Source organism: Biomphalaria glabrata, chromosome 15 (genome assembly GCF_947242115.1).
Source record: "Biomphalaria glabrata chromosome 15, xgBioGlab47.1, whole genome shotgun sequence".
Classification (NCBI taxonomy): domain Eukaryota; kingdom Metazoa; phylum Mollusca; class Gastropoda; family Planorbidae; genus Biomphalaria; species Biomphalaria glabrata.
Window position 1 is genome coordinate 4,134,547 of NC_074725.1, and position 23,206 is coordinate 4,157,752.

The 23,206-nt window shown below is 35.3% G+C and overlaps 1 protein-coding gene across 4 annotated transcripts in view; it reads right to left on the bottom strand.

Moving 5' to 3' along the window:
• The window catches only part of LOC106072196 (uncharacterized), a 44,860-nt gene that overhangs the window by 13,448 nt on the left and 8,206 nt on the right, over window positions 1-23,206 (bottom strand). For 2 of the 4 annotated variants that reach the window (XM_056012932.1, XM_056012933.1), the window contains exons 2-13: window positions 19,402-20,232; window positions 9,836-9,956; window positions 8,318-8,545; window positions 7,188-7,271; window positions 6,819-6,929; window positions 6,247-6,356; window positions 5,279-5,387; window positions 4,214-4,429; window positions 2,358-2,458; window positions 959-1,085; window positions 617-723; window positions 78-195 (exon numbers count right to left, since the gene is read on the bottom strand). In XM_056012932.1, coding sequence (XP_055868907.1) covers window positions 78-195; window positions 617-723; window positions 959-1,085; window positions 2,358-2,458; window positions 4,214-4,429; window positions 5,279-5,387; window positions 6,247-6,356; window positions 6,819-6,929; window positions 7,188-7,271; window positions 8,318-8,545; window positions 9,836-9,956; window positions 19,402-20,049 — 2,080 coding nt within the window. In that variant the 5' untranslated portion in view covers window positions 20,050-20,232. Of the gene's footprint in view, window positions 1-77; window positions 196-616; window positions 724-958; window positions 1,086-2,357; window positions 2,459-4,213; window positions 4,430-5,278; window positions 5,388-6,246; window positions 6,357-6,818; window positions 6,930-7,187; window positions 7,272-8,317; window positions 8,546-9,417; window positions 9,475-9,835; window positions 9,957-19,401; window positions 20,233-20,621; window positions 20,834-23,206 lie in introns of those variants that run through there. The other 2 variants (XM_056012934.1, XM_056012935.1) reach the window with 2 other exon arrangements.

Below are 23,206 nucleotides of genomic sequence, written 5' to 3' on the forward strand. Positions count from 1 at the left end.
TTTTTGTAGACAAGAGTCCCTGCATTCTTGCATGATGAGGTATAATTAAAGTAAATGAATTGCTTCTGTTTACTCACAAGGATACACAACGTCTGTACAGGTCAAAGTTCGAATGTCAAAAATAGTTCCGTTGGGGCAACTCCCTGCTCCCATAACCCTCTGGTCTTTACAAATAATGTAATGGGCAGTCATTTCCTAGATAAGACAGAATGAAATCATATATATTTAGCATGATATTAAACAAATGTATAAGCAATAAACTTTGCAATAAAAAAAAAAAGATTTCCTAGTATTATATGCTGTATTTAAGTAGATTTTTAGCACAATGTGCTATTTTTTAAAAGTAGATACTTATTTAAGTCACAATTATTAAAGTCACAGTTAGAATTTGTATTATGAAGCCTATTTTATAATGATTGACTGAACCTTTTTATGAAATTAAGTAAGCTATTTATGTTCATCAGCCTCACATCCCACATATCTAGGAAGTAGGCTAAATCTTTTTTTTACTCATTTTTTAACACTTGGCTTTACAGCGTAATAGTAATTGCAAAAATTTTTAAACACCAGGTTGTGAATTTTATGTTAATTACACAACTAAGATTTGCTTTCATACCTGATTAATAGCTGGATAGTAATTATCAGCTTTGCCGTAACAGGAAGGCATTATAAGTTCACATTTAGTACAGGCTTTGCTTGTACATCGGTTACTAACATAATCACCTGTTGGGAAATGTAGAGGCATCATTCGTTTTAGTAGATAAAAAGAATAATAACCAAGAAGTAGCTTAGATCTAATCACAAGACAAGACGACACTGTTTGCAAAATATAATGTACATTATCCACATACTTAAGTAGTTAGTCTTGTAGAAACAGAAGTTCAATTGTCAAATAATTCACTCTAAAAAAAATTTTCATGCTGGCCTTCAAGGAAAGTAAAATGTTATTTAAACTTACAAGGCGAGTAAGGTTCTCTCCTTCCCCCACACTTGACCAAGGTGTGAGGCTTACATGTCACTGTGCCTGCGTCCACCAGGTAAGGATATTTACACTCTACAGCTCTTGCAGGTAGATTTGGGTTGACCTAAGATGACAGAAGACCTTTTAAAGATTGAAAACTTAAGTGTAACATAAAACAAATAGCATTTTAGCTTTTATGTTACTGGTTTACTTGCTATGCCTTCAGATGCACAACATAATAGGACAAGATTCAGAGGACTCAAGAAATGTTAAAAAGTTGTGCCACTCCATCCTTTTAAATAAAACAAAACATTTTTTGATAGTCTTGTTAAACAGTTTTCTGATCAAAAGTATTTCTTGCTCTAAGGCTGTGATGGGCAAACTTTTTAAGGAGTGGGGAAAAAAACTAAAAGAAAATTTTTTGGCGGGCCAAAATATTTCCAAAAATTAAATACAGAAATTTCATTTTTAGATTTAATGAATTAGGTTCAAATTACTATGTAGTTATTCTTAAGAGTGAACTAAAATGTTCATCTTTCAATCAATTTATAGACAGTTTTCTTATTGAAATTATCCACTTTCATAAGCTATTCATTTCTTAAGCACTATCATATAGATCTACAAGAAGATGTAAACAATGCACAAATTCTGATACTAAATTTGGTAAACTGGATTTTATTAAGAACATTGAAATCTCCTTTTAAATTACTTCAATATTACAAGTTTTCATCATAATTCCTGTCTTCCTGCAGTCAGTGCATTGAACCTCGTCAAATGTTTTTTGTGTACTTTATAAAAAGTACTTTCACCTACACTCTTCTTAAAATAAACATTTTAAAGCAGCTCTACTTTTTTTATTCATCGATTTAGAGTTCCAATGTTTTACAAACTAGAAAACTGAAGTGAAAGAATCAAACAAAAATTTGTGTTCAAAGCTTGAAGGTTTACATTGTGTCTGAAATTATTATTTTTAATTCATTACTGCAAACCAAGTGGCAGATTGGATCAAACATTTCAGTGGGCCGTAGTTGGCCCAGTGGCCATAGTTTGCCAATCACTGCTTTAAGGCAAGAGTATGATAATGTCTTTCGTTTTTATACCACTCTTATATTCCTTCTTTTATAATACAGACGTTACTTCAAAAAAGAAGATGATTACGTCCTATGCGTCATGCATTCAGTCATGCATATTAACCAATGACTTAATTTCTGCAAAGTCACTGATTTTCCTGGCTGGCTCAGGCAACCCATTCCATGCTCTAATAGCATATTATGTCCTAAAACTTCCTGCAGTAAGGCAGGGTTCAAATTTTAGTTTGTAGCAGGAATCAACCTCTGGATCATGGCCCAAGAGTTCTCTGATGTATTGTTAAAAGAAACAGTTGAACCAACGCTACCTGTGAGTTGTTTTGTTGTGTACAGCTGTAGAACATTGAACACTCACTGGGATGGAGGAGTCGACCGTCTGGATTATTGGCACAGTAAATGTCCAAAGTTTCTAATGAAAAACAAATATAGAAACAATATACAAGGAGTCAAGAGTTACAAAATCTAACTCTGTAACTAAAAGTTTTTAATAGCAGTCTGGAGATTATTGTTAAAACAACATCACACGCAGTACAAACACACAGTACAAATAAAACTATTGAAATTGGTTTATGACTCAGAAGATTAATAATTAATATATTTCAAGTATTGAATCAAAACTCTCCAAAACTGACTGATCAATGTGATAAGATCAAAGGTCATGATGCTATATGACATGAAAGATTATAAATCTGACATTTTTTTAAAAAGATATTACAATGGATGGCTGCATGGTCGTGCAGTTTGCGTGTTGGACTGTCATTTGGATTTATCAATGGTCAAGGGTTCATTCCTGCCCGCTCCCATCCCCCATCGTCCTGCGGGAGGTTTGGACTAGAAAGTAAACTATCTTCAACTCTGAAGGAACATCCGAAACATGTTTTTTGGAAATGTAAAAAAAAAAAAAAGGAAATGAAGATAGCTTTTCAAGGTTAGGACTTAAGATTTTTGCTTATGGCACCTCATCTTAAAGTAGGCCATAGCAATACAAATAAAACAAACAAAATAAAATAAATTTGCCATCAACAGAAATGTAATTTAAAGCACATCTTTTAAGACACATTGAAAAACAAACAAAAAAACAGAAGTAAAATGATACAAGTAAATATCAGAAAGTCTAGATTCAAAATGAAAGAAATCATTATCTTATCTTATCTTATCTTATCTTATATAATTTGCTGATTGAGTAAACCTTCTGTTGCGGTAATAGATTTTAGTAGATTTATTGTTCTCATTTAATACTTTGAGATGAATTAAGCACAGAAGAAATCCTAGAAATTTGAAATACTTTTGTTAAGAAATCCAAGTATAATCACAGTGATCAAATCACAAGCCAAAGTAGTAATATAAATTGCAGGCATTGTGGCTGAGTGGTACAGCGCCTGGGTTTGAATCTCTGTGAAAACTGAGATTTTTAGCATGTGAATTTTTAGGACATCCCTGACTCCCACCCAACTCTAATGGGTACCATGACAGTTGAGGAAGGCAAAGGTGTTTGGCGGTTGTATTTGTCACTTGATCCCCTTGTTAACCATCGGCCATAGAAACAGATGACCTTTGCATAATCTGCCCTAAATAAGACTCTAAGGTCTGAAAGGAGTACTTTAATTCTTTCAACTGAACTAATCAACCAAGTGAAACTCAACAGCATAGCATTTCTAGAGAATTGTCTTTCCTTGATAATTTGATAATTCAAAATATGGATGTGATGTAACAAGCTAATTTATTTTTTCATTCTTAGCACTGAGAGAATGAAGTCATGCAGTTGTTTTTTTTTGGTAGCAAATAAGGTCCATAGCTAGGTCACTGCACAGTGCCTTTGAGTGAGTTTTACTGTTATGCTTTCCTAGTAACAACTATATTGCAAATTCATAATTTTATAAAAAGCAAGAGTAGTCTGTTTTTGTGGCCTGGGCTAATGAAGGTGTCATATGACCAACACAACAACCAAACGCCTTGACTTTTCCCCAACTAAGTCTGAAATAGATGACCTTTACATCATCTACTAAATAGATTGGAATGGCTGAACAGGGTACTTTACCACTTTAATTAGAGAAAAGATAGTATTCATAAATGATCCTAAATTTTTTTCTTTAAATTATATTATTCTAAGGATTACAATAAAATAAAATGTAGTCTTATAAGCCAGAAAAGAAAACCTACTCACGTGAACTGATCTCCATCAAACAAGTTCTCATCTGGGGATCAAAGATGGAGCCTTCAGCACAAGTCCTAATGTCTATGGTCCTCTCTCGCTGACAGACCAAGTAGAAGCTGGTGAGGACACGGCCAGGGTAAGCATTGGATCCATCCCTCAGCCCCAGGCAGGAGGCAACACAAGGGATACATCCAGCATCAACACAGTGACCGACAACATAGTCACCTTGGAAAAAACAACATTCAATGCAACAAAGAGAATTATTAAAAGTGTAAAATACAAGAAAAATCATCGTCTGACATTTTATCAATTAAATTTAAAAAAAAATGGAGAAAATGGTCTACAAATCTGAAAAAATATGGATAAAGACATCAAGCTAGAGGTATAAAACAATTGTGAAAAAGTGAGCCATGGAAATGTTTAATGCTAAGAATTGATTTCATATTATTTTTAAATACAAGTTTTCCTAAAAATTACTTTTAAGAAAGTCTATTTATTCTGAGCTAAAATAAAAAAGCACAGCCTAGTCTATTGTTGGCATTGATTATTCTTAACAATTTAAATGCCTCATTAAAAAAAATAATTTATTTGCTTAAATTTTAAAGATATAGAAAACATAAAAAGACTCAGTATATCTGTTGTATAAGTAGTCTTGTTAGCGATTCTCACAGGTGGAGAGATGGAGCCAAAACGTAAGTGAGTTTATAAGTCAAGCTATATTATACATTATATTATAAGCTCCCACTTGTGATTTGCTATAGCCTGAATTCTCACTTACGTAGCAGCTAACAATAGTAAGGGTACTTAATATGTTTATATGCAGCCTTTAACCACATCATTTAAAGAAAAGGTCTTCAGGGTTCGCAAAGACCTTCCTTCAGGGAACAGTACCAGGAAGATGAAGACAGAGAAAGCAGTGGGAAGACAACATCAAAGAATTGACAGGCCGGTCGGTGAATGAAATTCTATCCAAGGCAAAGGACAGAGAGGAATGGAGAAAGACAGTTGACAGTTCTTGTATGGTGCCCCAACGGTCCAACAGACTAAGGAATAGGTGAAGATATTTATGCTTACATGGTTGTATTGTCTCCCTGCGTCTGCCACATGTAACATCCAGAAAACTGGCACAGGATGATGTCTGTTGGTCAAATAACCTTGGGTATGCACATTCTGATTGGTAAGGCTGGAATATGCAGGATAAAAAAAATAAACATTAATAATATCCTACTTAGTCATTTTTTGAGTATGTTATAATAATTTCACACCAAATTGAGCTAAAATGTACACTTAACCAAATATTTATAGTTTACTAGAGCATGTAAAGTTAAGTTTGTATCAAAGCATGAGATGTGAGAGAATCATTACGATTAAGCCTAACTGAATCACTGTCTCAGGACTAGTGGAAAAAGAGAAGGATTTTAAAAAAAAAGACTAGAGATCTTGGTTAAAGTCGTATGGCTGCCTGGTTGTGGGCTATTTGCGCTGGACTATCATTTGGTTGTCTTGATGGTCCAGGGTTCATACCCCACCACTGCCATCCCCTGTCTTCCTGCAGAAGGTTTGGACTAGGATGTTGTTTATCTTCAACTCTGAAGGAACATCCGAAATGTGTAAAACATTATTATATAGTTTGCTACTGCTCTCTTGTGCACACTCCATTGGATCCCAGTGAATGCAAGAATCAACTTCAAGGTGGCCACACTTTGTCATCACTGCATCTACAACAAAAAATATTCCCTTGTACCTTAGTCTCTGATCACTCCATAAGTTCATCAAAGAGCCCTGTGCTCCATGGATTCAATGCTTCAAGTTGTGCCACATTTCACCCTCAAAAGTTACAGCTTGACTTCAGCCAGACACTACATTCAAGAGGAACATTAAGACCTATCTGTTCAAACTTTTTTTTAGATTAGTTTGTCATTTTAACTCTTGTTTTTATGTCTGTTATGTTATTGAAGCGTTTTGAGCCCTACATTATGTCTGTGAACAGCAGTTTACAAACTAAATAATTATTTTTATTGTTACAGATTGTTACAGCTTACCTTTAACAAAGGATGCCAACTGTCTTGTGAGCAATCATAAAACAATGAACACTTGCTGGGGTCTGGAAACACTGCTGTTGGATTTTTTTTGCAGAAATTCTGAACAGATTCTGAAATATATTATTTGCATTCATATAATTAATAAATACATTAATTGGCTTAGTGCAGTAAGCAATATTCAGTGATAAACTTACAGAATAAAAATCACTTCTTAGTTTTGCATTGAAGAACTTATAAGACTTAAATAAACTATTTCCAAAAAGAGCTTTGTCAGAAAATGTCATTTTTTACTGCGATAAAAATAACCTCTCAATACAGAGAATCAGGTAAGTTATTAATTTATTGTTGATTTAAAAAAATAATTTTACACCCAGTGTTTTCAATTACTATAAAAAATGGTAGTAAAAAATATTTTCCCATAACTGGAATTTTAGTCATACACTGTTATTTAATTTTAGGGTACACAAATTTTTAAAAGATTCTATATTGTTTACATTTAGGGGGAGTTTATTTACAATACATTTATCTAATGATAAAAAGTATTTGATTTATTGATTGCATTGATCTCCTACCGTCATTAATTGCATCAGTACAATCCCTTTTAATGGGGTCAAAGAAATGACCCTCTTCTTCACAATGTTTCTTTTCCACTACAGTTCTGTTTTTGCAGACATAAAATTTCTCTGCAAGTATATAAAATAGGAATTGTTTAGTAAAAATGTTGAAAAAATAATTTTTTCTACAATTTTTAGCTGAAGGTCTTCTCCAGAATATACTTATTGTAATCCATGTTTAGTTTATTTGTTTTGTTATTATTTATTTTCTCCAGTACAGCATTCCTCATCAATCTTATTATTATTATTTTCTCCAGTAAGCCCTATTTTTAACCTAACCAGATATTTAACCGCTACCTGTGTGGAACTATTAATCTACTGACCTACCAGTGAAGGGAGCCACAGGATCATAGTGTGGGCCATCAACAAGTCCTGTACAATTCTTGTCTGTGCAGCCAAGCCTGTATTCACCTGATTCAGAGAGACATACACATAAAGTTAGTTAAAAAAAAGTTGATAACTTTTAAAACATCAATTACCAGCACACAAAACAAAAGTAAACAAAAAAACTAAGCTAATCTAATACATGTAGCATATAAAAAAAGTTTCTTATTTAAGACCTTCCGATCTATTGGGCAGATGATGCAAAAGGTCATATGTTTCTATGGCCCACAGTTAACGAGGATGTCATGGCCAGCACCACACCAACCACCTTTACTTTTCCCCAATTAATGTCAGGGTACTTATTAAAGCTGGGTGGACACAGAGGCGCCCTTAAGATCCTAATATTGAAATTCCAGGATTTGAACCCTAGACCACCAGATCAGAACTCAGCCACTGCACCTCTATGAAGTATATAAAACCATTAAAATTATTACTGGTTTTTTAATTAAAAAAAAAAATTCTTCTTCAAGTCTTTATAAGAGAAACAATGTTGCTTGTTCAAATAGAAGAATGTGGAGCCTTTGGAAGCAAGCACATCATAGTAGTCTACCTGTACTATGAACTAACAGGTCATCTTTGATTGTATTTCCCCTATTAATGTGTCTGCTCAGAATACATTACAATGGCTTCCTCTAAAGACATCAGAAATAAGAATACAAACAATGTTTCTACTTGAGAAAAATGCATGTAAAATTAATCTTTAAACTTAAAAAAAATTCAAATCAAATTGTGAACCAAAAAAACAACAACCATAGAATGATCTAGACATCCTATCAGAGATACTGTACATTTATTATTAATGACAAATTACTCTAATGACTTTTAATTACAAACCTGAAACGAGTTTCCTTGGAGATAAACATTAAAAATGAACAGTTTAGTTAGTTAAGTTTCCCTTTCAGACCTTGCGATCTATAGGGCAGGTTATGTAAAGGTCATCTGTTTCTGTGCTCCACGGTTAACAATGGTGTAATGTGGCCAGCACAACGACCAAAGTGAAACAAAAATATTTCATGATTTTATTTAATGATGCTTTCATCCCCTGACAGTTATGCATTCATTCAAGAACTTACATTTCCCATTAGGTTCAGGCCGAGTCCCACAAAACTGAGTGTCTCCATCTTTCCTCTTGACGCAAGTGTAGGTGGCCTCATCAAACAAAAGTGGGTCAGGGCATTCATTCTCCCAGGGACCCAGTCCTTGCCGGTTGCTGGGTTGGCTACAGTCGTAGAACATGGCGCATGAACCAGGATGTGGAAATTTGAGATGAGGTTTGGATGGACAAATGTTCATGGCAGCATCTACACAATTTTAGAAAGCATATTCAAATTTATTTTAAATTATATTATTAAAAAAAAAGTAAGGGAGACTATTTCTGTTATATTTAGACAGTTTAGTTTCAATTGATATAACACAAGCCAAAATTCTATAGCTCATTAAAATCCTTTTCATTAAATGATTATTAATGCAATAATTATTGGCTTTAAATAGTTATTTTAATTTACATGCAGATGTTTTTAGAATTTTTTTTTACCAGTTTTTCAATATTTTATCTCTGCAAGTAACTGGTGGCTGTAAAATTCTTCAACATGTAGTTTTTAGAGAGTAAGTTTATTAGTGTTCACAGCCTTGTATTTCTGGCAGTTATGCACTCCCGTTTTGGTTGAAGCTACTGACAGTGCATTATGCTAATGTGTCTAGCAAATATTTAACATAGCTTAACATAGATAACGAGGAAAGTCTATGTCACCTGCAGTAAAACAAGTCTTCAATTTTTAACTTTCTTGTTTTATCATTTTTTTTAACATTATTTAAGCATTCTTTTTCCATGTAACTTCCCTATATTTATCAACAAGTTTAGTGCAAAAATAATAGCATTCAATCTTATAAGAAATAAAGACATTATACTCAGGAAATAGTAATGAAAAAGACTATTATATGGTGAGGGTTTTGTGATACAATATGTCTGCAATGTGAGATTATTTAGCTTCCTATGGCTATAGGTAATAAATCTGTAAGAAGAGCTCAGACCTGCAACAACATGCCCGACATTCACCAGCTTAAGGCTTAGTACTGACACTGTACTTTTAAACACTTAAAATATGGATGTCAGACAGAAGTAATGGAAAGAGTTATATAACTCAGAGATGAATATAAAAAATGTAAAAGTGACCTTTAGGGGCTGGACACTTTGTGTATTGAACAACACAGGCCATCTGATCTGGGTCATAAAAGCTCAGACAAGCAACATGCCAGATATTCACCAGCTTAAGGCTTAGTACTGACACTGTACTTTTAAACACTTAAAATATGGATGTCAGACAGAAGTAATGGAAAGAGTTATATAACTCAGAGATGAATATAAAAATGTAAAAGTGACCTTTAGGGGCTGGACACTTTGTGTATTGAACAACACAGGCCATCTGATCTGGGTCATAAAAAGCTCAGACAAGCAACAACATGCCCGACATTCACCAGCTTAAGGCTTAGTACTGACACTGTACTTTTAAACACTTAAAATATGGATGTCAGACAGAAGTAATGGAAAGAGTTATATAACTCAGAGATGAATATAAAAATGTAAAAGTGACCTTTAGGGGCTGGACACTTTGTGTATTGAACAACACAGGCCATCTGATCTGGGTCATAAAAGCGGCCACCACTGCATTGTGTCCAAACAGCTCTGTAAGTTCCATAGCCCAGGGGCATGCACTGAAAATTAAACAGCCAAATATAGTATTTGACATAAGACAATTTAGTATTACAAAACAACTAGTGACATAGAGTATAGAAAAATATATACCATATATAGTATAATAAAATATACAATTACATACAGTATTTGAAAATATGTAGTAACATATAGTATTAGAAAATGGAAACTTGAGTAGTCTCATATAAAACTAGAGTCACATTTTAAAAAGATATATAAATAAAGATCATTACAATGGACATTAAGAGACTGTCATAAGACTTAATATATTAGATCAATCAAATCCTAAATTAAACAGAAACAGAAAAAAAAGCTAATTTATTAGAATATTATTACACCCAGTCATAATACATTGAAAAAGCTTTAATTAGTCAAGACTTTCATGTTTCTGTGTTAGATGAAATAAGGTTTGGCTGTGCTGTTTAAATTTTTAATAAAATAATACAACAGAAAGACTAAAGAATATGAGGCAAAGGCCTATTTCAGTTTTAAAACAAAGGAATCATTTATGCCTATTTGGGATAATACTTTAATAAGTTTAGTAATACAAGTGATCTTTATTTACAATTGAGTTAATTATATAATGCTTTAGGTTATGCCAAAAGCAGTCTTTTTGGTGAGCTGAAAGGTGGTCAACATAACAGAGGTGCCCCACAGAAATGCTTTAAAGACCAGCTTGCTATAGTTGACATGGAAGAATGCACATGGCTGTAGGCAGCTTTGGATTGAAATGGCTGAAGATCACTTAAAACGGCAGTGGGATACACATATGAGATCATAAGAAAATCCATGCCAAGGACAGATGTAGATATTGAAAAGAGAATCTAAATCAAAATACTGCACTCCTCATTAATCTTTGGACTCGAAGACAAGCCTAATATTAAAAGAAATAAAAGGACTTGTACGAATGAAATAATACAAAGTGTAAAAGTAAAAAAAAAATTACTTTTAGATTTCTAACATGGAGTGCAAGTAAGATTGTAGAAACGCAACATTTTATCACAAACTTAGAGAAAATAAAAAAAATGAAGACTGTGATTTTGAAGTGTGAGATTTTTAAGACTTCCTAGAATAGTGAAGGTAGTTGATTATTGTGATAGTAACAGCATGTGCTGATTAACTATCTCCCATAGAAACAGCTGAGCTTTACATCATCTGCCCCATGGAATTGCAAAGTCTGAAGGAGAAAAAGATGTGGCCAGAAACAGTAAAGATATGCTAGACTTGTAGTTTCAGTATTAAGACAGATTTTAAAAATGTTACTAATTAAAACATTACAATATAATAATAAATGCTAAAAAAAACACTCCAAAATATATTGTTTCTTGTTATGATTGTTTTTATACTTTAAATTATAAATCTATACTTTTTATCATATATTTTATTTAGATAACTAAGCATTCTAATGTTGTTTTTTTTACACTGCGTGTGATGGCTAATAAATCTAGGGACAAACTCAACTTCCAGGGTAAATAGGGATTCTAGGAGATCTCATAAATAGGGCTTATATTTACTGAGCTAAAACCAAATCAAAATTATAACTTTGTTCTTCATTCTCATATTTCAAACTGAAGGGGTCAAATTACTATGGATAATAGACCTAGATTAGAATTTAGGTCTACATTCATGTCCTATATAGATCTAAATATGAGATGAAATGCCCAGTGGTTCCCAGAACAGGAAATTCTCCATAAAATGTTTTAGAATGAACTTTGATGAAGCTTGTACAAAAGATAATAAAAAGGTAATAAAATAAAATAAAAATCTAGTCTATATTATAAAGCCTATATATTTTAGAATTCTACTTTTACACTAGATCTAGAATATCTTATAGATTACAGATGTTACTTCAAAGGAGAGATAATATCATTCTATTCATTTCATGTGTCAATCTAGTCATGCATGTTAATCAGTGACTTAAATCTGCTAAGTCCTTGGTTTTCCAGGCTAATTCAGGCAACCCAGCTAATTCTCTAATGGTACTAGTATAGATATAGATAGGCTATATCTATCTTATAAACAACATATACATCTAAACTAGTCTAGAACATTGTATGCACTATCTGTTAGTTGAAGTTAATCCTTTTGCCTCTCAGTGGAGCATAGGGCGCAACAGCACTTTGCCATCAGACCCTGTTCTGGGCTATTCCCCATGGCTGGGCCCATGTCCATCCTGTAGTCTTTGCCTCTTGATCTACCAATACTCTCTATGTTTGCTTTGGTCTTTCAGCCAGCCTTTCCCTTCCCCTGTGGGTTCCAGTTTCTGGCCTGTATTGCAATGCTTTCTGTTGTTTTTCATAATGTATGCCCAATCCAACTCCATTTGCATGTTCTAATTTCTTGCATCTTGATGGAGCTGTAGTCAATGTAGTGCAGAAGTAGTGGATTTCTTGGCTAAAGGGACTAGACCTAGTAATTCTCACTCATCTAGATCTGTTAATTTTCTAGAAGTATCATACCCGGGCCTCTAAATTTTTTTTTACATTATATATTAAATAACACGCCACTGTCATGCAATCTTGCTATTCAGATGGAGTAAAATATACTAGACAGCATTGATCTAGATGATATTATAGATGACCTTTGCTGCACAGAAAGCATGGCATGAGGCGATATGAATTGAGATTTGTCACTTGTGAGTTATCTTATCGTATTATATATATTAGAGATGTTACTTTAAAAAAGAAGATAATTAGGGCCTGAGCATTTCATGTGTCACTCTAGTCATGCATATTAATCAATGACTTAAACTAAGTTGTGGTCTTCCTGGCTGACTTAGGCAACCCATTCCATTCTCTAATGGCACTAGGGAAGAAGGAACACTTGCAAAAATTTGTTCTAGGGTATGGAATAAGAAATGTGCCTCTACTTTGTGTCTTTCTAAGTATTTTATTAGATTTTGTTTTTCTATTTGTAAATTATGGTTTAGTGTTTTAAGCATTATAGCCACTTCACTTTTAAACCTTCTGTCCTGAAGTGTTTCTAGGTTTAGTGATTTTACTAAAGGTGTTACTTTAATCAAATTGGAATATTAATTTGTTTTAAATCTCCCTGCTCTATTTTGTATTTGTTCTAGTTGCCTTATGTTTTCTTGAGTTGAGGGATCCCAAACAGAGGATGTATATTCTTATATTGGCATTTAACCTAAGTTAAAAAGCATTTTAGTTTTATGTTCTTATTTGACTTGTAAAAGAAACAGTAGTTGGCCCAAGACTGTTCCTTGAGGTACACTTGAGTTTACTGTTATCGGTGTTGATTTGGAGCCATTTATTATTACAGTTTGTTCTCTTCCTATTAGAAAATCCTGAATACATTGATGTAGTGAACCATTAATGCCAAAAAATGTAATTTTTTTAAGAAGGCTATGGTGGTGAACTTTGTCAAATGATTTAGAAAGGTCTAATTAAATTGCATCTATTTTCACACTATTATCTAATCCCTTGGAAAACTCATCAATTAGTCCTATTAGTTGAGTTTCACATGACCTATATTTCCTAAAGCCATGTTGGTATGAAGTGAGGACAGTATGATTCATGATGTTACTACATGTGTTCTAGTATTTTACATGCGATGCTGGTGAGTGATACTGCTCTGTAGTTACATCGATCAGATTCTTCTCCTTTTTTAAATTGCTTCTTTCCAGTCTCTAGGTACCCTGCCCTGATTTAGTGATACCTGAAAAAGTATTTCGAACTCTGGTGCTGCTCCTGCTAGCTCATGGCTTAGTTCTTTGAGTGATCTAGCTTGAATACCATCAAGTAGTATGTTTTCTACTTTGTTTAAATTTATTAATATGTCTTTGTCATTGGGGCTGAGAATGCTAATGCAAAATATTTATTAAGAATGTTATTGTTAGCATTAATGTCATTATCGTTATGTGTTATCTTCACCTTTAAGGCTTTTAATAGGCTTTTAATGGGGATACTCCTGCTGTTATCTCGCCAATATTGGCAATATACAACGGTATCATTCATTTTAAAAAAATTTTTACTTGCATACCGTTACCGTACCAATTGGAATTTATAATAGGCTTATATACTGATCTAGATCTATTTATTAAGAACATTATCTCATGTCAAAATACAGGGGCACACAGTCAAGACCCCGGGCACCAAAAAAAATGGCAAGTGAATTGAATCCCTAGTGACCCTAGCTAATCATCATATCATGGCTAATGTAAATGTGTAAGGTAAGTAAAGCGCCTACGCCACTCACTAGATCATACTAGATGATAATCTAACTCTAATGATAGTTCACCATTTGTATAATATTAATATTGTTAATATAGAATAGATTAGTCTACAGTACCAAGTGCTCTGTCTGCACGAGATGCTGGAAAATATGGGTTTGCATTGTCAAGTGAAACACTGCAAGGATCCTTAAGATCAAAGACATTGTCACTGTGATTGTCAATATTTATTATCATAATCATGGTACCTTGTGACATTTTCGAAACTAATTTAAACCTTTAGCTAAAAGACGTATCACCACAGACCTAGATCTAGATCAGGGGTCTTCAACCTTTTTTGGCCTACCGCCCCCTTTTCGAATTTTTTTTTTTTTTTAAATCCGCCAGCGCCCCCCTCTAAGAAAAACAGTTATAAAGAAGCGCGAGAAGGCAAATTTGAACAAAATATCATCTATCTATTAATTAGTATGCTGTCAATAACACTTATCCCGCTTGGGAGACGACCGCATGCCAAAGGCGATTGTTGTGAACTCCTTGGCCTATGTCTGACGAGCTTTAAGGAGGACTGAGTTACATAGGTGCCCCCCCTACCCCGTGAGCGCTATAAAGATTTATTCAGGCGCCATTTCGCTCTCACTGGCATAGAGGAAAGTAACTGGCAGCATTCTCTGGCAGCAGATAGCCTCTGAGAGAAAAAGTTCGAGAGCTCTTACAAAAACTGCGGGACAAACATTTGATACTCAAAGAAAAGCCAGCATACAACGGCTTTGTCTGCATACAAATTCGGGAAAATATGTAGATCGCAGTTGTGTTTGCGTAGTTATGTGAAACACTGGACTCAGCGGTAATCTTGGGAATTAAAGGCAAAAACAGCCAATATTATCATTATGCAAAAATTTTGTCAAATAATTTGCAGTGATTACACACAAAAATTAATTGTAAAGACTTTCTTTCAAATCCTAAGAAAAGTCTCCGTTTAAATTTTTGAATATTAGGGCCTACTGTTTTTAGGTTTAATTGTAAATTTAGCTTTATATTTTAATATAAATATTATTATTGCAGAATTCACTACAAAATGAAATTAAGCTAATGGGAACCTTGTGTCCCCTGCGGTCTGACAATATTAGAAATTTCCAGCTTTAATTTAGCCAAAGCAAGGCGAAGGTCTCCTCTAGTGGCTACATCCAGTCTATTTCTTTGCTTATTCATTAACTTTGTTATGCACTAAATCTAGGTTAACCATGTATGTTTACTGAAAAGCTAAAACATAATTCCAATTTCGACAACAGTCTTGGAATTTTACTGAAACATTTAAATGCAGCCACATCTCTGTTGTGCCTCCAGGGACGTAGCTAGGAATTTCCATCGTTTGGGGTCCAGGGGGCTTGACATCTTTGGGAGCCGCTGCATTTTGCGTAATATTTAATTTAATTAATTAAAAAAGCACTAATTTGGGCCCCTCCCTTAAATGGGGGCCCGGGAGATTTTCAAAATTTCCCTTACCCCCACCCTAGCTACGCCAAGGTGTGCCTCCTATGTTTACATTCTTTTTACTGAAGACATAGTTTTGTAAATCTATTTTTTCATGCAACTCAATTTGAACGTCAGTAACAGATGTTTAATAATTGGCATTTATATATTTTTTTTCTAAATTTTAGAAGCGAATCTTAATTTCTTCATAGAGCATTGTTATGGGAATTGCATAGATATCGATGTCCTTGGGCAGTAATTCATTAGTTAACAAACAAATTATGTGAGAGTGTAAAACTCTTTAAAATAGATTTAATTCCTCGATAAAAGAAGAAAATGATATTATCAATAAAAGTCAATTTCTTTCTTAGCAGTCAGAGGTTGGTTTGATTCAATTGTGCTAGATGCCTACCATGTAAAAAATTTTTTAGCCTGCTTTAAGTCATCGCCAAACGTTGAATCTTCCCGTTTCTCAAAAAAAAAAAAAGAAAATTATTTAACAGCTTAAAAATACGAGCCATAACAATTAATAAACCCCTTTCGAAATCCAGCGAACTTCATTTTACAACAAGAGTCTAACACCTTTTTCATCATTTGTTTCACAAAACTGTTTCGGCATGGGTTTGAATTTTATTTACAGTTTTATAATTAGATTCCAATAGAAATGAAATTGCGGGCTAAACTTTTCTTGTATATCATAACCATAGACATAAATAAATATAGACTGGATAGATTTGTTCTTTATTCTATATTACCTATAAAGTCATTGTAGCGTCCAACCACTGATGGTTTCCTATATGTCCTCATAAGCTACATAACTAGAAAATTTTGAAATAATATTTCAATTCTAACAGAAAAAAAGTCTTCTTGTGTTACATATGTTTTAAAATAAATTTAGTTTTAATCAATTTTTCAACAATATCATATGAATTTTTAAAAAACTATGCATTTTTCTAAAAAGCCATTAAAACATATCCTGCTTTGACGTTTTTTGTTTTTAAAATTGTTTTAATTGTAGATTTTTATAATTGTTCATGAATATTCTTAACTTATTTTTGGATATCGCTATATGTTCGTGAAGCCGACTTGGTTTCATAACCTCATCTGAAAATGCCATCAAAGTAGAACTTATTTTTTTTCTAGTGGCAATTCACTAAATCTCAAGGAAATATTACATGACATTCCAGCAGGGGTGGACTGGGAATTAAAATCGGCTCGGGCATTTCTATACAACCCAGCCCACAAAAAGTATATCATATGATGGGCATCCAATTTTAGGTCTCCCTGTCCTCAAAATCATTACATTAAGTTGTAAAATGTATCGATAACTAAAAGCATGGATAAAGAGAACATTATATCTTTATAAGAAATACATGTCTTATGTAAAGTTTTAGTCACTAAGTATATAGGCCCTAAAATAATGAAGCCTACTAGTAGCACTGTCTACGGATGTAGGCTATTACATTTTTTCGGATAATGTGTTAGATTTGATTAGCTTAGAGGGCCTCTTTTTACAAGGGATATTATAAAATATTTATAAAATCTTCTATATGAAGCCATTTAGGTTGCCCTACCGGCCCATTTGGGTACCGGCCCACCGGGCATTTGCCCGAATGCCCATATAGCCAGTCCTCCACTGCATACCAGTGAGTTTTCGTAACAACATTTTATCAATGTTTTTTGTTTTAAAAAAGTTAAATTATTCTATTAAATGTTACCTTTAATGTTTTTTGCTATTAACTTTTACATATCAATATATTAACATATGTAGATAAAATAAACTATAATCTAAAAGGCGTATTGCCTACTTTGTTGATCAAATCTTAAACGTTTATACGCGAAATATTCAAGGACAATAGATACTCTCCGATCATAACAAAAGAGTAAGAATTTAAAAATAGAAAATGGGATTCCCGAACTCAATTTCTAACGCTGTTCTGTTCTTAAATTAGAAACAAGATAACTATACTTTGTCTATATTTAGTTTCCCAGCTTTAATGTTGAATAATTTTTTAATTTGTTTTGTTTCAGAGCACCTTAAGTTTCTTCTTTCCGCCTTTATGCCCAGCGCCCCCTTACCGCCCCATTTTGTGCCCAGCGCCCCCCTACCGCCCCTTTGGCTCTCAGCGCCCCCCAAAATCTCGAAAACGCCCCCTAGGGGGCGATATCGCCCCCGTTGAAGACCACTGATCTAGATCTATATATCGGTATATAATATATATAGGTCTGTGCTTCTTCACTCATAGAACAATGATGGCTTCGATATGAATAATAAAAACAATCAATGTGCCTTGTTTCAGAAGTTTTAATGTATGAATTAAGACTTTATAATGATACTGTAGATATTTAGTAATGATTAATAATATTAGGCCTACATGTATTTTATTACCGGTATATTTTTTGACATAATAAAAAAAGTTGACATCGAGGTCTCTACAGACTACAGTAGGCATAATCATGTACATGCCTATTTGTTGCCTATACAGAATAAAGATTTAGAACTTAAATAATACGATCATAATCCTAATTTGTGACAGCCCACACGTCAGATGCTAATACGACAGTAAAAAAAGTTAGATTAAAAAAAAAAAAAAGAAACATAAAAAGGAACACAAACAAGAAATGAAAGGATGATGTATACGTCATAGTTGGTAGGCTTCAAAGGCTATGAGCCGATATGCTGTTATACAGGGTATCTAGTTCAGTGACCTTAAGACCAAGCTGACAGGAGTATGGAGCAGCTGTGCGCGTCATCGCTGGAATGACGCAGACATTGAATGGGAGAAGAAATGCCCCTAGGGCTGGTGTCAACTGGTGCGGTGAATGTCATCCCACAAACTTGGCGCATCTACAATTTTTAAAGGGATATCCTATCCTATTAAAACAATTTATCTTCCAAGCATTATCGAATCTGATTTTGGTTTCATTAAAAAAATGCAACTAAGGGTAAAAGCGTCATTCCCAGAGACGTTCCATGCTATTAGAGGTTGTCAGGCCGTCGCTGAGAGAGACTCACTGCAGCTAATGAGTTAAAACAATGGTTTCAGCTCCACGAGAACATGAAAGGGAAAGAAATGAGTCCAGAACCTCTAAACCAAACTATCTCCCTTGTTATCGTCAGTAAAGTCCAGTAGGGAATCGGTACCGAGCCATTATCCCGATGACCATTAGAAAGGTATTTATCCAACGGCCAGGCGTTGATCTGGAGCTTTTCACATATGCACATACGTATAAACCATTTTTAATTCATGATTGTATAATTTAATAAATTGGATTTCTTAACTATCAATGGGTACGATAATCGACAAAAAAATTTTCATGGGAAATTATTGATGTAAGTTCGTACAGAGGGCATACGTAAATCCTACACATTAAAGCTGGTCAAACTGGAATGGTCAGGTCACGCTGACATAGCCACACGAATTTTCTTCTAACCAAAAAAAAAATGAAATATAGTGTTTTAATTCAAAATTAATGAAGGTGGCGGAAGCGGCGGAAGAAATTTCCAAATTTTTAACGAAAAATCCAGGTTCTTCAATCGCAAGCCTTCTGTGTATTACGCTAGAAGAATGATAAAAGTATTAATTATCGTAGAGACCAAACATAATTTTAAATTTTGAGATATTCTGCTGTTGGGCATAAACCACCTGGCCACAAATCAAAGGAATCACGGAAGATTTCTCTGAGATACAGTACCCCCCTCTCCTTTCCTATGGCAGGAAAGATTGATTACACAAAAGTAATTGAAAAATAAGTGACCACTATCAAATGAACCTTCAACTTACCTGTATGTATCCTTTACAATCCCACATGACCGGAACCAGGGGTCCAGTTGACACACAGAGACTATCGTAGGTAGGGTATTCCCCTGTCCGTAGTGACAATGAAAAAGGAACAAAAGATGCCAGCAACAGGGCCAGATGAAAGTGTATTAAGTTCAGACGCTTCCTATGTGCTGGCAAAAGGACCCTACTGACCATGTCTCTGTACAAGAAAACAAAAAACGCGCGTAGAAATGTTGAAAGCGTAAATTTGCTAGGTAGAGTCCCGCTGCATGGACTCGCGGGATTGCGGGATTGGCTCTGCAATGTTCCCACACAGCTACAAGCGTTTTGAGCATGGGGCTCTTGTTCCAACATAGAACTGCTATAGGACGCTTCGTCGTCAGAACGCGACCAACAGAACATAGACACTGTTTGATACGAGACGTCAGAGTCAACTCTCAGATTCAGGATTTCAATGTTTGATGAGGCAGCCTCGTCAGGCGCTGCATCCCATCTAAATAGGCTCACATTCTTGTCAGTACAGATTTCTGTAATCCCAGAAATGTTCTGTAAGAGTAAGTCACGAGACTTTTTCATCCTTGTGTTAAGAACAGTGCAAGAAGTCTCGAGGTGGCTTAAATCACAGTTACAGGACTTTGCAGACGACATTCTATCCAGTGGAGTTTACATGACCAATGCCGCGCCAAAATGTTAGATAATTCAGATTTGCACAGATTAAGCTGTCTGCCTTGGATCTTGTTTAGCGAGTACACAAAATGAGATTCGATTATACTTCATTTAATAACAAAATTCTTATAGTGAAGTCTTTCCTTATAGTTTGTTTAGGTCTGCCTGTTGAATAAAAATGACTACAATTAATAACAAATTGACACAAGAATGATTGTAATGTGTAGTTGTATCATTATGTTTTATATCTATAAAGTGCAAAGTCATTATTAATCGAAAGGAACTAAAAATATTAATTATGAAAAACAAGTTTCCTGAAATTAATTAAAGTCATGAATTTTAAATGGGTTACAAAACAGTAAATATTTGGATTTAAATGAATTTAATGATTCAATGTGCTATAAGCTGACCTTTTTTTTTATTGGCCAGCACAATGGAAAGGTTTGTAATGGACTTATTTAACACATTGAAAATGAAACTTATATCGGATTCACAACGGTATGTGTTGCATATCAAATTATACTATTGGTCTTATCTTCTAGACTGCGACCTACATATTTTGCCACATCCAACGCAGACATAACCGCTGTCCGCCGGTGGTCAATTTCGATTCTCTTTTCGCCGTCTACGTCTGTCCTCGGCAGTGGGATTTTTGTTGGTCTCAAATGTGTATCCCGCGCCTCTGTAAGTGATCTCCTGCTGTCTCGTTCTGAAGCCGCCTGAAGCCAGCCGCTCTCTTCTGTGTCAGTTAAAGCAAGTTATCGCCTAAGCTGGGCTTTCAAGCGTTTCAATGGGACACCTCTGTTACGTCGACCACCTATCAGATCACACAAAAAAAAAAAAAACAACTGCCTTTGGCATACGTTCGTCCCCCATAGGGGATACGTGCCTTGCTCAGCGTAACTGTCGGACCATAAGAACCACTGCTTGGTAAACACTGATTTTTGTAGACAGGTGAGTGATTTATTTTGCCAAACTATGCGTAATAAAAACAGCCTGTTTCTTCTTGCTTCAGAAATAGTTTATATGTATGCGCATAAAGTGTAAAAAAACAACATTTAAAATGAGGTCCATAAGTAGCAAGAGGCACGATGGCCAAGCTATATTTATATTACTTGAAGATCTATAGACGCTATATCTGTTTTTAATTTAACAACAGTCTGGGCGTTAGACATGACGCGTTTAGACAATAGTCAACATGGGTGGCTTCATGGTCGTGAGTATGTGATCTGGGCTGTCGTCACGATTGGCGCTTTCATTGCCCCTACCATTCGATTTCGTTAGCCCCCCACACGTATTTAGAGGACTACGCCACCGTAACCTAAAGTCTAAGGTCTAAACCTTATGCGCTTGTACAGTGATGACCAAACCACGTCCTGCGGGCCACATCTGACCCGTGACGCAGTGCTTTTGTAAAGCACGACTTTCATGCGTATAGCTGGCTCAGCGCGCTCTGGTCTAATCTCCTCTGTGGAAGGAGATATCTGGGAGAAGGTTTCCGTGCTGCCGCTCAACAAACACAACTCCACTCGAGCTCCCCTGATATGTAGCCAAGTGGTTTATGCCTCTCAGCTAGTGTCAACCATACGGTCTGGTATATTATCTGTTCTATGTCCCGTGTTCTGTGTTTTGTTCCATGTCCAGTATTCCAAGTTCTATGTCCCGTGTTCTGTGTTTTGTTCCATGTCCAGTATTCCAAGTTCTACGTCCCGTGTTCTGTGTTTTGTTCCATGTCCAGTATTCCAAGTTCTATGTCCCGTGTTCTGTGTTTTGTTCCATGTCCAGTATTCCAAGTTCTATGTCCCGTGTTCTGTGTTTTGTTCCATGTCCAGTATTCCAAGTTCTATGTCCCGTGTTCTGTGTTTTGTTCCATGTCCAGTATTCCAAGTTCTATGTCCCGTGTTCTGTGTTTTGTTCCATGTCCAGTATTCCAAGTTCTATGTCCCGTGTTCTGTGTTTTGTTCCATGTCCAGTATTCCAAGTTCTATGTCCCGTGTTCTGTGTTTTGTTCCATGTCCAGTATTCCAAGTTCTATGTCCCGTGTTCTGTGTTTTGTTCCATGTCCAGTATTCCAAGTTCTATGTCCCGTGTTCTGTGTTTTGTTCCATGTCCAGTATTCCAAGTTCTATGTCCCGTGTTCTGTGTTTTGTTCCATGTCCAGTATTCCAAGTTCTATGTCCCGTGTTCTGTGTTTTGTTCCATGTCCAGTATTCCAAGTTCTATGTTTTTATTTTATTTGTTCTTGATCTGGACCCACCAAAGGGCGATCGTTAGCCAGAAATAAGGTTACATTTATTAGTTGAGTGCTTTGTCGAGGTGATATTTTTAACCTAAAAGTTTAAAAAATAGAACTTTTGACGTCAAGTGATTCTTTTAACGAATGTTATGCATCAAGCAATTAGATAGGGGCAGACGTCACTGGGAGCACAGTGGCACAGATGACTTCATTAATCAAGGTTCGTTATCATGTCGACCTGAACTTTGGGTTTGGGGGTGACGTTTTCATGTCGACCTGAACTTTGGGTTTGGGGGTGACGTTTTCATGTCGACCTGAACTTTGGGTTTGGGGGTGACGTTTTCATGTCGACCTGAACTTTGGGTTTGGGGGTGACGTTTTCATGTCGACCTGAACTTTGGGTTTGGGGGTGACGTTTTCATGTCGACCTGAACTTTGGGTTTGGGGGTGACGTTTTCATGTCGACCTGAACTTTGGGTTTGGGGGTGACGTTTTCATGTCGACCTGAACTTTGGGTTTGGGGGTGACGTTTTCATGTCGACCTGAACTTTGGGTTTGGGGGTGACGTTTTCCTGTCGACCTGAACTTTGGGTTTGGGGGTGACGTTTTCATGTCAACCTGAACTTTGGGTTTGGGGGTGACGTTTTCATGTCGACCTGAACTTTGGGTTTGGGGGTGACGTTTTCATGTCGACCTGAACTTTGGGTTTGGGGGTGACGTTTTCATGTCGACCTGAACTTTGGGTTTGGGGGTGACGTTTTCATGTCGACCTGAACTTTGGGTTTGGGGGTGACGTTTTCCTGCTGTCGTTTGATGGCGAATGAAAATGGCGCGAAATAAAAGACAATATAAAAAAAAAAAAAAAGCTCCATGATGTTAAAATAACAACACACTTTTTTACGT